At 40.0% G+C, this 17138-nt stretch overlaps 1 protein-coding gene across 1 annotated transcript in view; it reads left to right on the forward strand.

The window, feature by feature from the left end:
* The window catches only part of LOC108712452 (neuropeptide Y receptor type 2), a 41723-nt gene extending 26976 nt beyond the window's left edge, over positions 1-14747 (forward strand). Inside the window, exon 2 of the mRNA XM_018254661.2 lies at positions 13115-14747. Within this exon, the coding sequence (XP_018110150.1) occupies positions 13152-14285 (1134 nt within the window). The 5' untranslated portion in view covers positions 13115-13151 and the 3' untranslated portion in view covers positions 14286-14747. The remainder of the gene's footprint in view (positions 1-13114) is intronic.
* Positions 14748-17138: the final 2391 nt, after the last annotated feature.

Consider the following 17138-nt stretch of genomic DNA (forward strand, 5'->3'; position numbering starts at 1 on the left):
ATGGGAACAATTAAGAAGGCTGCCATTCTCACAGTATTGATGTCAGGGACCTTGAATATCACAAATGTGGCCGCTGGGGGTTTCCACTTCAAGTTTAGAAAAAGTGGGCGGAGCCACCAACAACCAATCGAATTTCATTCATTGATTTTCACTAGAAAAAAATAAAAATGCTGCCATTTTTACACATTAAATCACAGCATTCACAAACTTTGAAATGTTAGTCACTGAGTGACTGTGGTTCATAATTAGGAAAAAAGGGGCGGGGCAACAACAACCAATCAGATTTCAGCCATTGACCTTAAAGAAAAATGATAAACTGCTGCTATTATCACAGTTTAAATGCTAGGTGTACCAAACTTGACTCAATTACTCACTGGGTGACTGCGGTCAAAATTTAGGAAAAGTGGGTGGAGCCAAAAACAGCCAATCAGTTTTCACCTCTTGACTTTAATGTAAAATTTTGTATTACCGCCGTTCTCACAGTTTTAAAACCGGAGGCCCCAAACTTGGCACTGACCATGACTAGGTAACTGGGGTTAAAATTCAGAAAACTGGGCGGAGCTTAAGACAGCCAATCACATTTTACCAAACGCTATTCAATGGGAATATTTAAATTCCTGTCAATCTTACACTGTTAATGTAAGAGTGCTCAAACTTGGTCCATTTGGTGAAGGGGTGACTGGGATGCAAATTTTTAAAAGTGGGCGGAGCCAAAAATAGCCAGTTTATTTGAATGGATTTCAATGGTAAAATTGGATTGGCTTTAAATTTCACCGTTTTAATCCGGATTCTACCGACTTTGTGTACTCTCTAGGCACCGGGGGCGACTGGGCAAGACACCTATAGCGTTTCATAGCCAACATCCCGTGGTTTCTTCAGAAACGACACCCTCTAGTTATTATTAAGTTTCTACTGAAAGGCCTCTTCAATGATAATGAAGCTAATATGCACTCCTTGAAATGAGAATATAGTAAATGCCTAGTGAAATTCATTCTCTAGATTTTGCTATTTAGTCCTTCCAACATTCGTCAGATTGGAAAATAATCTCTATGATTTTTGACCTATAAACACTGGTTTCAGAGATAAGTCCTTCATCAAATTGAACTGAATATATTATTGAATGTATATTTTTTTTTCATGCTGTATTTATTTAGCATGACTAGGCAGACTTAAAGGGCTTTATTTATCAAAATCCGAATTTTACTGACTAATTAAATAAAAAAGTCCGACCAAACTAGAAGCCACGATTAGACCTTATTTATTATTAAAAAAGCACAATTTAATCAGATTGGTGACAAACACGAAAAAATCTATTTTTTTCCCGAATTGTTTGATTTTTTCTGGCTTTCTCCAGAAAAGCCAGAGTTTTTCAGATTTTTGCCCGAAATAGTTGGATTTTCAGGCTAATTCCAACACAGACCACAGAAACTTCCAAATAGAATAGGGACCTCTCCCATTGACATATTTACAACCTCAGTAAGTCTGAGATTCAGACTTTTTCCATCCTCGGGGGATAATAAATCCTGAAAAAATGTTGGGTTTTTTTTCACAAAAAAATTGTATTATGAGTGTTTGTAAATGAGTACATGGCATTTTGACGTTAATAAATAACCCCCTAAGAGTCAATAGTAGTCTCCATTCAACAGAACAACTTACTTGGTCCTGTAAGTGCCAGCAAGACTTCTGTGGTGTCAGGACTGCCAGGAGCACTCAGCGGCACATCTTCTCCCGGCGGCGGTGCAAGATCCAAGATGCGGTACACGTGGGTGCTGCTGCGCTGGCGTGATGACGCAGGTGTGATGACGTAACCGCCAGCGCCGAAGTTCGAAATAGCGGCCTGGAAAAGGGCGCCCTGGATGCTGAAACTCTGCCCAATTATAAGTCTTCAATCCTGTGAGTACCTGGGTGTATTATTGATTCCTGGTTTTGATCCCTGCTTTGTTCCCGACTTTGATCCTTATCTGCCTGCCTATTTGATCTCTGGCCTGGACTTTTACTATGTTTGTGCCTGATCCTTATTTGTACTGCATACTTGGACTTAACACCTGGCTTCCTCCTTGGTTCGGACTACTCACTCTGGGAGACGCTAGGCCCCCATACATTATAATTGGGCCATGGACCCCACTGAGGAAGCTACGCCTGATGTCGGATGAGCGCTACAGGGATTGGCGTCCTTCATGGAAGATTATGAAGCTCAGCAGTTCCGCATTGGGCAAGTACTCGATTCTCTCTTCTCCCGTATGCCTCCTGTGTCTCCAGCTGCTGGTAATCCTCCTGCAGCCGTTGTTCCTCCTGCTGCGAACCGCCTCCTCCACCTCGCCATTAGGGATGGGCAAATTTTTTCGCCTTGTTTCGCCATGAAAATGACGCCCATAGACTTGCATGGCGGCGTGCGGCAAAAAAAAAAGACTAGCGGCAAAAATTTTTTTGCCGCGCATCAACATTTTTTTGACACCCATAGACTTTTATGGGTGTCGGCAACAATTCGCCAGCGGCGAATTTTTGACTAAACAAAATGGGTCAAATTCGCCCATCCCTACTCGCTATAATGGGGATCCTCAAGCCTGCAGAGGTTTCGCTACGCAGTGCCAGATCCAATTAGAGTTACTAACCCTTGCAGTACTCCAGTGAACGTGCCACGGTGTGGTATGTGATGTATCGTCTGGAGTGGGCAACATCTCTCTGGGAGAAAAATTATCCTTTGACCTTTGCCGTTCCTTCAGGCTTTCCGAACTGTTTTTGATACCCCGGGTCGGGTCGCTAATAACATCTTAATCTTCTCCAAGGACTTGGAAAGTGATCGCTCCTAGGTGAAGGAGGTACTCTCTCGTTTGAGGAAGAACTCCCTTTAAATTGAGAAATGTGTCTTCGAAGTGGCCAAGATCCCTTTCCTCAGCTATAACATCTCCCCAGAGGGTTTCGAGATGGATCCTGCTAAAGTGTCCGCGATCGAGGAGTGGCCCCTTCCTTTGAGCACCAAGGCAATACAAAGATTCATCGGGTTTGCAAATTACTACGGGCAGTACATCAAGAGGTTCTCCTCTCGCATTGCTCCTATTCTTGCTCTCATCCGAAAAGGGGGTAAACCCAACTCATGGCCCCCTTCAGCTCTAGAATCATATCAGTCCCTGAAGGATGATTTCACCTCTGCCTCTGTCCTCCGACATCCAGATCCGGTGTTACCCTTTTTTATTGAGGTGGATCCTTCTGAAGTTGGAGCCGATGCTATCATAAAAAAAGTAAGCACATCATTGTGCTTACTTCTCCAAAAAGTTCTCTCCTGCAGAGCAGAATTATGACGTTGGGAATCGTGAACTCTTGGCAGTAAAGCTTGCTCTCAAGGAGTGGCGTCACCTTCTTGAAGGAGCTTCGATCCCAGTCACTATCTATACTGACCATAAAAACTTAGGGGTATATTTATCAAAGAGTGAAGTTAATAGTGAAGTTCCGCCACTAGAGTGAAATCACGCCACTCTCCATTCATTTCTATGGGATTTTTATAGGCGTATTTATCAAAGGGTGAACTTTCACTTTCACCCATTGATAAATACGCCTTTCAAAATCCCACAGAAATGAACTGAGAGCTGCGGAATTTCACTCTAGTGGCGGAACTTCACGCTTTGATAAAACTACCCCTTAGAGTTCATACAATCTCTCAAGAGGTTGAATCCCCAACAGGCAAGGTGGGCTTTCTCCTTTTCTCGCTTTAACTCGCCCTGGCTCCAAGAATCGGAAAGCTGATGCCCTATCCCGAAGTTTCACTCCAGTGGATGGTTTTAATGAAAGACAAGAACCATAATTATTCCCCCTGTCAAAATTATTGCATCTCTATCCCCTCAATTTGTTGAACAAATCTTGGCTGGCCAGTCTTCTTCTCCTACGGATACCCCCATTGGGAAGTCATTTGTACCCTCTGAGCTTCAACTGCCCATCCTACAACAGACTCATTGTTCCAAGCAAGCTGGACATTCTGGTCCTGAAAAGACTCGTGAGCTGTTACGAGGCCTAGTCTGGTGACCGACTATCCGTAAAGATACTCGCCCTAGCGGGTTATTACAACCTCTGCCCATCCCCGCTCGTCCGTGGACTCACTTAGCAATGGACTTTATTGTAGAACTACCACCATCAAGAGGGAACACTGTGATCTGGGTAGTTACTGACCGCTTCAGCAAGATGACACATTTTATCCCTTTGCGAAAACTTCCTTCAGCAGTGGAACTATCTCAGCTCTTTATCCAATTTATTTTCAGGTTGCATGGCTTCCCGGCTGAGATAGTCTCTGTAAGGGGATCTCAATTTACAGCTAAGTTCTGGTGCTCCTTATGTAAAGACTTAGGTATCACTCTTCAGTTCTCCTCTGCTTATCATCCTCAAACCAATGGGGCAGCGGAGCGCGTGAATCAAGCTTTGGAGCAATTCTTGAGGAATCATGTTTCCCTTTGTCAGGATGACTGGTCTGATCTCCTCCAGTGGGCGGAATTCGCTCATAATAATGCATGCCACACTTCTACTGGAAGATCTCCGTATATGACTGTGTATGGACAGCACCCTCAAGCCTTCCTACAAGCCTTCGTTTTGTCTGACGATGATGCAGCCCATATGTCTGCTCTTTGGGCTGCGACCAAATCAAGTTTGGAGAAGAGTGCTCTAGTGCACAAGACTTTTGCTGATCGGAGATGCAGGTCCTCTACTCCATACAAAGTTGGTGATAAGGTGTGGTTGTCCACTAGGAACATTTGCTTAAGAGTTCCTTCTCCCAAGTTGGGTCCAAGATTTGTTGGTCCATTCTCCATTGAGGGGATTGTTAATCCTGTGGCTGTTAGACTTCAGCTTCCCCCTGAGATGCGAATTCCCAATGTGTTCCACGTATCTTTGGTGAAACCGACAATTACTAATCGCTTCTCTTTGGAACAATCTCCTCCCGCTTCTTTATCCGTGGATGGCCAACAAGAGTACGAAGTGGAAAAGATCCTTGACTCTACAATTCCTAATCCAATGTAAGGGTTTTGGTCCCAAAGAATGTTCATTGGAAAAACTCTGATGTACATGCTCCACGCTTGGTGAAGGCATTCTACAATCAGTTTCCCCAGAAGCCAAGACTTGGTGGTCCAGTGGCCCCCTGTGGGTGGTTACTGTCAGGACCACCGGGAGCGCTCAGCGGAGCATCTTCTCCTGGCGGCAGCGCAAGATCCAAGATGGCGTGATGCCGCAGGCGTGGTGACATCACCGCTGGCGCCAAAGTTCAAAATAAAAGGGCGCACTGGACGCTGAAACTCTGCCCAATTATAAGTCTGCAATCCTATGAGTACCTGGGTGTATTATTGACTATGTGATTCCTGGTTTTGAGCCCTGCTTTGTTCCCGGCTCTGATCCTTATTTTACTACGTTTATGCCTGATCCTTATTTGTACTGCATAATTGGACTTAACACCTGGCTTCCTCCTTGGTCCGGACTACTCCCTCTGGGAGCTGCTAGGCTCCCTGACATTTGGCATGATTGCATAAAGTTGAGCTACTGAAAGAAAAAGCAATGTGAATTAACTCTTGACTTTGAAACACCTTTACTTTTCAAGTGGTTCCAAACATTACGCAATACTGTGTATCCTTATGTAGCCATCCCATATTGTTAAGGATGCAACCACTTGTCATAAACATGAAACAAGAAAACATAGATAACTTTTTTAGAACTCATTTTATTTATTTAATTAGAATATGAGTATATGAGTTACTCTGTCTACTTATCAATTCTGAACTTTCTCCACAGATCATTAAAGCTAATTTTGCATGGGAATAATATGTGAATCTGGTATTTGCACTTTAATTGGGTTTTCTGTAACATCACATGTTTGGTACCTGTAGTTCTATCATTAGTCGTAATGAACACATGATATTTGTGGAAAGAAATGACATGTTAGTTTGAATCTCTTTTAATTAAGTGCTTAGCCAGTTCCTTTCTGCTTTGACCACAAGCCATACATAACAAGATCCTGTCTGTCTCTTTCTGTGGAAGGTCAGGAGGAGATGATTATCTTAAGTTATATGTATTCTGTTAAACCAGTCTGCACATCTCTGAAATCATTCATCCGAAACATTCACCGTATGACAATTATCAGGAGCATAATAAGATTGAAGCCGAACATGGATAGTTTATGTTCCTCCCCCACCAGCCAAGATGCTATCTATGCCTTGAGTTTGGCTCGTTTTTGCAAAGGTTTATTGAAAATCACCAAGTAGAAGGCAAAGGACAGGGTTGTAGGTTGACAAAACACAGCTAGAAGACACAATAAAAACACAAGCAACCAGAAGGTTAGTAGAAAATTCTTCCTGAAAAAAAAACATAAACAACAATTTCACTAACTGGCTCAATACACAATAAAATTTTCCTTTTTAAAATATTTTAACTGTGAGAACAAGGTTACAGAGCCAGCTAGTTTTAGTGACACCATGCTAAGCTTCAAATTCAGCCTCCACAATGACCTGGGGCAGTGTTGGTTTCTGATTAGATTGAAGAATCTGTACATTGTATAAACACATTTTGGATGTTATTCTAGGATAACTTAGTTGCTGTGTTTTTCACTTTTAGTTTATCACCTCCACACTTTTATACCTCCTGTTCAACTGCTTGTTCAGCCTGGCTGACCTAAACATTTGACAAGTCTTGTTTCTGTGTCTATGTAGATGGTTGCAGTGCATATGAATAATGAGCAAGTCAATGGAACATGCCAGGGAGAAACCTACATTACATCAAATAAGCATAAGCTTTCTCCAGTCACTCTCACACCCACTACATTTTATTTTCCCTGTACATTTCTCTTATGCTGTTGAACAACTACAACTAAACTTTTTTTTGATTCTTGAATTTATTTGCTCCTATTTTTGAAGTTCATATGAAACATGGTTAAAGGTGGCCATAAACATCATTTTTTTTACATAACCATTTTAGACTCTTCTTCCAGTGGGGAGACCAGTAAATGCTGCCACCTGATGGGTTGCTGTGGATTATTAGACCTGTAGCAAACTTTGCTCGATTTATTACATGGGTCACACAGTACCAGGTACCATGTATACATTTAAAGCTTATCTTTGTCTGTGTTTGCATGTCTGTGTAGACATGGAGTTGCATTGTGCATTGTGATTGAGCTGTGTATATTTGGGTTGTACTATGAAAAGATTAGTGGAATAGAAAGTCCCACCTGGTGTATGAACCTTCCTAGAGGTTGGCCATTCTCTGGATAAAAGTAGTAGTAGACCATCCTCAGTAGAATTTGGCCTCTCGGTCTTGATGGGGTGAGCCTTTGGAAGAATTGTGCAGCAGATAGCAACAAAAAAGCAGGCCCAGCTGCCACTGCAGTCCAAGCAGAGGTTCTTCCCTGCAAAACAGATCTTCCTAAAATTGTAGATGTGTGTTCATGCTGTATGTACAGTATGTTGGGGGCGGTTAAATATATTTTGCTGCAGTGCCCAATATTGCATTGTTTCAGCACTGATAAATGGTGACACTACATAAAAATGCTACACATATTGTTTCCATGATGCTTCTGGAATTGAAGATATTGAAAAAAGGCTACCCCTTTCATGTCCCTTGTAAAATTAAAGATTCCAGCGAGAGATTTAATTTTAATAACAAGAGGAGGGGCCATGTCCACAGTGTTTTGACTTGGAGGCCAATCATTTATTGGGAATCTAATTGTGGTATTTAATTTAATTAAGTCTTAATTACACTTATGACCCACTTTTTTACCTTAATTTTCTTAAACTTAAAGGGATTCTGTCATGATTTTTATGGTGTCATTTTATATTTCTAAATTACACTGTTTACACTACAAATTATTCACTCTACTATGTAAAATGTAAATCCTGAAACAGCAAGTCTATTTTTTAATTTATAATATTGGTGTGTAGGCAGCCATCTCAGGTCATTTTGTCTGGTCATGTGATTTCAGAAAGATGGAACTGCTTTTTGTCAGGCTGTTGTTTCTCAAATGTAACTGAATGTGTCTCAGTGGTACTTGGCTTTTTGCTATTGAGTGCTGTTCTCAGCTCTTCCAGGCAGCTGTTATCTTGTGTTAGGGAGCTGTTTTCTGGTTACCTTCCTGTTCTGTTGTTAGGCTCCTGGTGGGGAGGGGGGTGATATCACTCCAACTTGCAGTACAGCAGTAAAGAGTGACTGAAGTTTATCAGAGCACAAGTCACATGATTGGGGGCAGCTGGGAAACTGACAATATGTCTAGCCCCATGTCAGATTTCAAAATTAAATATAAAAAAATATGTTTGCTCTTTTCAGAAACGGATTACATTGCAGAATTCTGCTGGAGCAGCACTATTAACTGATGTGGTTTGAAAAAAATGTGTTTTCCCATGACAGTATCCCTCCCAGAGTGGAACTTCAGATATTCTTCAGATGCTATATATGGGCAGGTTACAAGTTATATAAAAATGGGCACGTTGCAAGTTGCAGTACACAGCAAAAAATATTTCTTGTCCAACCTCAACCCTATTGCATCATAACTTGTTACTACAGCTCCATTAGTATTCACCATCCCAAGCCAGAAGTGCTCACTGTCAGTATTATTATTCTTCCTCTCCTCACTTAACCTCTATTCTACTAGTCTTGTTTCTTTACATATTATAATCGATTATTCCATCTATTTAGCCTCTTTTTCTCATAGAAATAGGGAATGGCCATGAAATAGACCAAATATTTAGCAGCACTGACACCTGGGCTCACTGGGACTTTTCCTGGTATCCCGGTGGGCCAGTCTGACACAGTGTGTAACAGAAGTGTAAAATATTTTACATGTCACTGGACACAATAATGGTACAGGTTATTGCACTGCTTTTAACATTTTACACTGATGTATAATTAGGTGATAATTTATTGTATGCTTCAGCAGAGGCATTCACTATAGTCCCTGGTATAAAACCGATCAGCTTTCTTATCTTAATAATCCAGTGGTTAAAGCTAGGAAGGGTTAAAGAGAACTGCTCACTGCATGTGCAGTTGAACTTTTTTTTACTTTCTTGTTTGTGTGACATAATCATCACATGATTTCAAGGATTTAACAGAATCCAAATTCTCGATGCAGTGCATCCCTAGTTCAGTCCTAGCTCTACTTAACCATTAAGCTGGCATTCCAGATGTATCTATGACAGCAAATTTAGGAACATTTTCCTAACTAACCTTCACTCTGGACACCCCCAGCTAATGCTATTAATTCCCTCCTCCCTATAGGGCCAGTCCACAATTTGGGAACCTGTAGTTATTGAAATTGGGGGGCTTGGAACACATCTGTGCATAGCTATGACCATTGGGAAGGCGTAAGAGAAAGTTGTGGAACATTCTGCCCATTCTTGATGAAATTCCCTTTATGAGATAATTTCTCAGTAGCATATTGTCCCTGGAAATGATTTCTAAATGATAACAGCTGTGGGGATACGCACACTCGAATAAATTCCCAGTGTCATATATTGGGTCTATGAGGGTAAGGGCACACGGGCAGATTCGGGGAGATTAGTCGACCCGGTGACAAATCTCCTCTTCTTCGGGGCGACAATCTCCCAAAACTGCCTTCCCCTACCTTCCTGCCGGTTATAATGAACATGGCAATAGCAGCGATTCATTTTCCGAAGTCGCACGAAGTTTCCTTGTGAGGCCTAATCTCCCAGAATCTGCCCATGTGCCCTTAACCTAAACCAATTCATTCTAATCCTAATTTGCTCATTTGATAATTTGAATCTGTGAATCATCAAGAAAGGATTTTTTTACTCAATTATTAGAAACCATTATAACTTAAGATGGCCATAGCTGTTAAGATATATGGTAATATATATGTTAAGATATATGGGGGAATGTAATAAAAGTCGCAAAGAGCAAAACAATTTGTACAAATAAGAATAAAAATTTGCAATGTAATACTTTTCCTTAAACTGTTATTGCATTGTGAATTTTCATTTGCATTGCCCACTTTTAAGGAGTGCTTCAACGATCTTTTAGAGCAAACATAACAAATTTTTCAGTAAGCAGTTGTATTACATTCACTGTGCACTGGCACAAACTATAAAATTCGCAAACCTTCTTCCACTGTCAGAAGTGGTCGCTAAACAGTTTACGGGTTTGCAAAAGCTATATTAAATTTGCGCAAAGGAAAATTTGTTTGTTTCATATTGTGAATATTTTTTCCTTTACCAACTTTTATTACAACCTGTGGATCATCCCAACATTTTTCATACCATGGTGATCAGTTGTTTAAGGGCGATTGGTCGTTTAGTCGATTGGAGAAGTTGGAAAATTTCTTTTGGTTAATAATAATATCTTTGCATGGGTGGCTGTCACTACTATTTCATTGACATAACTTTTATACAATTGCTGTCTGTCAATTAATGACTGCATGGAACTGGAACAATTGGTCAGCACTCACCCAAACCACAAGCTCGATAGACAGGTGCACTTGCAAGGTTGTCCACTCCAACTGACTAGATAATTCAATAACGAAATCACAGCACCATCCAAATTGTGTATAATCTTAAAAAGCCTTTATTGGGCTTCTGGCTTGGATCTCGAACGAACAACGTTTCAGGCCTGCGTGGCCTTTTTTCAAGTGATTTCTTTATTGAATTAATGGCTACAGCATAATCTGATTTCTTATGTTTCCTACTTTCATCTTACAATTTAAATCTGAATGGTTAGTTTAAGATTGTGGCATCGAAACAAACGATTGTTATCCAAACTTTTGTCAGTCAAAGAATAAAATCAGAATGGCCAGCTTTAGGTTATCTGCTGTAAATTAAGTTTCTTGCAAGTTGGAAGTTTCTTCTGGATCAATACACTCATCCCTACTTTTGATTTTGCAAAAGAGATAAAACTCTCCCATAATCTTTAAGTGGGCAGTTATTCACAGTCAAATCCAGATGAAGTCACTGCATTGGTAATAAAGTTTATTTTATGATAATAAAAATGCTCTATGTGTATTAAAACTGGATACAGTGCTTTCTAACACAGGCAATGTTGTATTCAAGGGGCTAGTAACCACAGCATCGGATTAGGGAGGCTGGGGGCCACCTAGGTTACCACCTCAGGGACCACAACACCCCTTCAGGGCTCCCAGTGGTGTCCATGCTTGAAACCAAAAGCCCCCTCTCCCCACACATGTACCTTTCACTTGCCTTCGTATTTGGATGGGGTTCAGAAGTTACTAGCAGAGAGCAGGTCTAGGCTGGCAGGTCCCACCAGGTTATTAAATCTGCACAAAATAAAAAAAAGTTGATACTGGTCCAATTAACTTGTAATGGACCATAATTTAATCAGGTAGTCATGCAGTGGAAGAGATTTATAGAAGGTTTACACCCAATTTAATTATCCTACTCTACACACTGGTAGGGAAATGCAAGTCAAGACACTTCATCTTTCTATTACGTCAAGACACTAGTGATGTGCTGGTTGACTAAAACTCGACCTGTACCCGACCCTTACCCGGCCCAGCACATGCCCACCCGCTATGATGTGACAGAAGGAGACGGGCCATGACCGACACGAGTATATAAAAGAGCTCACACCAAGGTGGAAATGGGGCAGTAGAAGGTCATGGACAGGGTGGACGTAGGCTAAAGTTCAGACCACCCATGGCCTGAAGATATTGCGCGCATGTCAGCCCGAACCTGCCTGACCCACAGGCTTTGGATTTGGCCTGCACTTTACTATAAGATATATATGTCATAGAGGATAGGCTGGCCAAGGGAATGGCACCCCAAAACAGGAAGCTTTTTAAGAGCTTATTAAAATGCCCCAGTATCCTGCAGTGAATAGAAATCAGCATTATTTTAGAAAACATAATACAGTACTCTATACTTCAACTCCAGTAACAGAGCTACTGGATCATTACATGTGCTGGGAAGGGGGTCATGTTTTAGGCAGCTGCACACTTTAATGCACCGCTGGTATAGGTATTTTTGTTATTCTTCAAATAGAAATGTTATGTTCTGATGGCAAATCTTAAAATAAATGTGTGGTTGTTAGATTAATCAGCAGTTACCCGTAGGACATACTACTACCAAGTGAGAAGCCAGAACATTTTCTACCCCCCTGGGGAGGGATATTAATGATTCATTATGTATTTACATTCCTGGAGTAGCTAGGAACCACAGCATCCCTGCATTCCAGACACTGCGGCGGTGAATCTGTAAAGTAAATTTCCTAAAAGCACCTCAAGGTCTCCCCTGCCAGCTTCCCATCCTCACGCACTGTAAATAAATGAGAAATCTTTTTTACACCTTTTCATAAAAGTGTTGCTGCAGAAGAAAATGATATAAAGACTAGCGCTGAACTGCAAAAAAATGCACTATAATCTTACTTTGTCAATATGTTTGTCACTATAATATATAAAGGGCAATATGTTCACGTTTAGCATAAACAGGGCTTATATTGTAATGTGTTCTGCAGCTATTCATTTCATTTAAAAAATTCTATTTTACTTTTATTTTGTACCTCTGACCTGGAGTCAGAGAATTAGCTCTGGAACAGGGATCAGTGATTACAATTATGATTCTTTTATGTGCAGCATGGTAAAGACCTAAATGTATCAGACCTGGGTGGTCTTTAGTTTTTTCTCTATATTTTTATGCTTTTATATTTAAAGGTTTTTTTAAATACTAACTGCTCAAACAGAAACCCAGCCTTTCAGAATCAGAACTTTTCTCAAAGTTCAGAATTGAAAGGATGATATTTCACTATGCCTATTGTTAGAAATGCCATTCTTATAAAAAGAACTTAGTAGAACTAATTCAAAGGCAACTGGACATTTAGACATAATTTGCGTTTGAATTCATTCTACTAGACTGTATATCATGACCTGGATAAATGAGAGTATTCATATCCATTCTTATAAACCAAGAAACCAGGGCTCCAGCTGAAAGGAAGTTCTTGGGTTTATACAAGATGGTTCTACACAGAGGTAGGGTGAGATAAATAAAGTAGATATGTGTCCAATGTGGCATATGTGTGCTAAAAACTATGTTTTTCATTTTCATGATAAGTAATGTTTCCAATGCTACACTTTGTTGCAAAACTTTGCACACCATTTTAAGGCAACACCAAAAATTTGTTTTTTGTTTCTTACTAGATCAGTTAAAAACAGCTTTTCAAAAAAACAGCCAGCAATGGGAACACTAAAGCAGACTAACCCAACTGAGGAACTGGGCTCAAGAGGACTGCATTCAAAGAGTATGTCGACATCTATCCATACTTTCCATGGTGCCAACAATATCATGATGGACAGCACCAAGCTGGTGGGGGTTCAAGTGATTCTTATTGCAGCTTACTCTTTAATTATCCTTTTGGGATTGATTGGGAATTCCCTGGTAATATACATGATAGTGAAGTTTAAAAATATGCGAACCGTGACCAATTTCTTTATTGCCAACTTGGCAGTTGCAGACCTTATGGTGGACAGTCTCTGCCTGCCATTTACTCTGGTGTATACACTCATGGACGAATGGAAATTTGGATTAGTTTTGTGCCATCTGTTTCCTTATGCTCAAGCTATGAGTGTCAATGTCTCTACCATTACCTTAATAGTCATTGCATTGGATAGGTACTGGTGCATCGTTTTCCACCTCAACAGCCGGATCTCTAAGAATCTCAGTTTTCTTATTATCAGCATTGCCTGGATAACTGCTGCCATCTTGGCAATACCTCTGGCTGTTTTTAGGGAATACCGGTATGAGGACTTGCCGCCCATCAATCTAAAGATAGCAGTGTGTGCTGAAAAGTGGACATATAACAGGGATTCCACCATATATAGCTTGTCCATGCTGATTTTACAGTATGCCTTACCACTTGCTGTCATATGTTATGCCTATCTCCGAATATGGTTTAAATTAAAGAACCATATCAGCCCAACAACCAGGAGTGAGAGCCAGCAGAGAAGAAAAAAAACTACCAAAATGCTAGTGTTGATGGTTGTAGTGTTTGCTGTGTGCTGGCTCCCCTTTCATATCTTCCAGTTGGCGATAGATCTGGAGTGGACTGTAACATTTCATGAGAATAAGCTCCTTTATACCATTTTCCATGTCATTGCAATGTGTTCTACCTTTGTCAACCCCTTTCTTTATGGTTGGATGAACAAGAATTACAGACATGGCTTCATGACTTTTTTTGGTTGCAAGGATACACTTCAGAACAGCCAACCTGATGGATCAATGAGAGGCCACTCCTTCACATTTCGACAGACTACCTTTCATGGAAGTTTTAAACATGCGTGTGAAAATGGAAACCCACCTACACATGTGTAGCTGTGGCTTTCATCAGCTGTACAACCCAACATACCCTACCATTGTGCAATGACTGCATCAGTAACTACTGTACAGAATGTAGACTCTGAAACCCTATAAGATCAGAGATCGAAATGATCATTTGATGATCTAAAAGCTAAAGATACTTTAACCCATGGGTTTCTTTGAATTGTTGGTTTGCACCATTACATTGGAAGAATTGTGGATGTTTTATGACATGTACCGGAGGGAGTATGTTAATGGGATGAACTAGTGTATGTCCCTTTTGGACTGATAGGTGAACATGTCTTGTTTGGGGAAAGTATGACTCTCTAACCAGTACACTATTTAATTCAAGGATAACAAACTAGTCAAGATTATATTATTCCAAACAAATGAGATTGGCTGTATATGATGACCTAAGGGTTAGTGATGGGCGAATTTATTCGTCAGGTGCGAATTCACGGCAAATTTCTGCGATTCGCCGCCAGCTAATAAATTTTGCGAAAATTTGCCGGCGTAAAAAAAAATCTGTATGTGCGAAAATGTAAGCAGTTTTGCGAATTTCCCGGGAATGGTCCAAATTCACCCATCACTACTAAGGGTTGTTATTAGATATTAAAACTTTATATCCATACACTCCATTTAGATAAGCAGCCCATAAAAAGCATAAATGGAAGGACTGGAAATAGTGTTATTCAAGCAGGAATATCATTTCTACAATCAGCAAATGTAAAAGAGGCAATAGGCAGAGTAGGACATTTTGTTAGAAGGTGTGCCAAATGCATGTATGCATATCTTTATAAAGCACTACTGGTATACACAACACTGTTCTTTTTTCATAGCTTATTTGGGATTTATATAAGTGCTTCACTTTGGGTCACCCAGTAGGACCTGTTCTGCAGGTTTGTTCAGCCAACATGCACAAAGGAAAAACTGTCACTCAAGGTGATGAACAAAACAGTTGCCATAAATCAGCAATGCATTCAACTGTACCATGACGTGCCGTAACTTAGAAGTGCAACTTATGCTGGGAACGCTCAATTGAATTGAAATCTGCCCTTGACCCCACCCCTGTCCCACACTGTAAATATTAAAATAAGGAGTCATTGTAAATAAAAAACATAATTTATACTTGCTTATAATAACTGAGAAAACAAACAGGCCCTAGGCATTACCACATTTGCCAGTAACTGAAATAAGAACAGAGAAACAGCCAAATAAAAACAGAGTTTAGCTATGTAATATGAATTGCACATGGTGTTATATAGACACAAATTAATACTCTCAGTAGGCAGTACACAATGTATTGTAATAGAGCGTACAATATAAAGGAAAATCGGTATGAGACATAAGGTCTGTGGATGGGCATGATCGTGAGTTGGCAAGGTGACAGATGTGCATTCTAAACATTGCAAAATAGAATACACTGAAGCTGCACTAGTTGTAGAGTTTAAACTACTCTAAAGAAATGTATTTTAAGAGATTGTTTAGCAGCAGAGAGATCTTGGAATTAAGTAGGACAGAACATAGGAGAAAATTGCAGCGAAGATGAGCAGCCCTATTAGAAAGGAGTTGAGGAGTAGGTCAGTAGATAAGGGTAACAAATGGTTTGGTGAGTACCTAAAGATAAGTGGTGGTGTATAAGCCTAGCAGCACCATTTATTAGGGACTGGTGAGGTGACAGCCTCAATTAATATCATTATGTGAGATGATGAGATTTTGTATCTGATTTAAAGAGCCTTCAAAGAGATTCAAGTGGGCTGATTTTGAGCTTACGTAGCTACAAAAACTCCCAGGTGACAAAACATTCCTACATGTGTACCGTACCTTTAATAAACTATTCTGTATTCCTAGGTGCGAGCACCATCAATGAAACCAAATGCTGCAGTTCAATCCCCCATAGCAACTGTTGCTTCTAATGTATATTTATTTTCTTTCTTGAGGGGGGGGCAGGGTACATACATGCTCAAAGACAGACAATCTACTTATCATTATATGTTACAGTGTAATCTTTCTTGTATTAAACAGTTTCAGCATAGTGCTAATTCCTGCTAACATATGGCTGTTGAATGTAAGATATCTATTTCAGCTTTTATTATTGTATATGAAAAGATTTGTTATCCAATACGGATAGAGATATGAAAGGTGATTTCAGTATAAGCTGCCTGTACATAGGATGATTTATACTGTTTGTTATTGGAAAGGAAAGATTACTTTTACAAAGCTGTTTTTTCATGTACATTTTATCTACTTGATGTATTTATCACTGTTTTAATAATATATATAAACATGTACAAAAGAGGCCTCTGAGTAAAGGAAGCAAAGAAAAGAGTAAAGTATGATACGTGTTCTAATTTACCTACCCAAAATCGCAAGAAACTTACAGGGTAATGTAATAAAAGATGCGACATTTGTCTAGTAACCCATGGCATCGGGCATGTTTTTTATATAATTGTCCAGTGAATAGTACCTACTTATTGGTTGCTATGGGTTAGTAGACCAGTATCATCAGTATATATATTAGGAGCAAAGTCCACATGCAAAACACTTCAGGATTTATTAAAGCCCAATGCTGCAAAAAGTCAGAATCCTAAAATCCGGCATCTCAGACCTGCCGAGGTTGTATAAGTCAATGAGAGAGTCCCCTATCCTGTTTGGATGTGTGGTTTGCACTGGAATTAGCCCGAAAATCCGAATATTTTGGGGTTTTTGGGCAAAAATCCGAAATTTCTGACTTTACGGCAAAAAGACAGAAAAAATCAAGCAATTCGGGAAAAATATCTGAAATGATTCAGATTTTCATTTGATTTTATCGTGTTTTTTAAATAATAAATAAGGTGAAATCATTGATTCGAGTTTGGTTGGACTTTT

Source organism: Xenopus laevis, chromosome 3S, assembly GCF_017654675.1.
Source record: "Xenopus laevis strain J_2021 chromosome 3S, Xenopus_laevis_v10.1, whole genome shotgun sequence".
NCBI lineage: Eukaryota > Metazoa > Chordata > Amphibia > Anura > Pipidae > Xenopus > Xenopus laevis.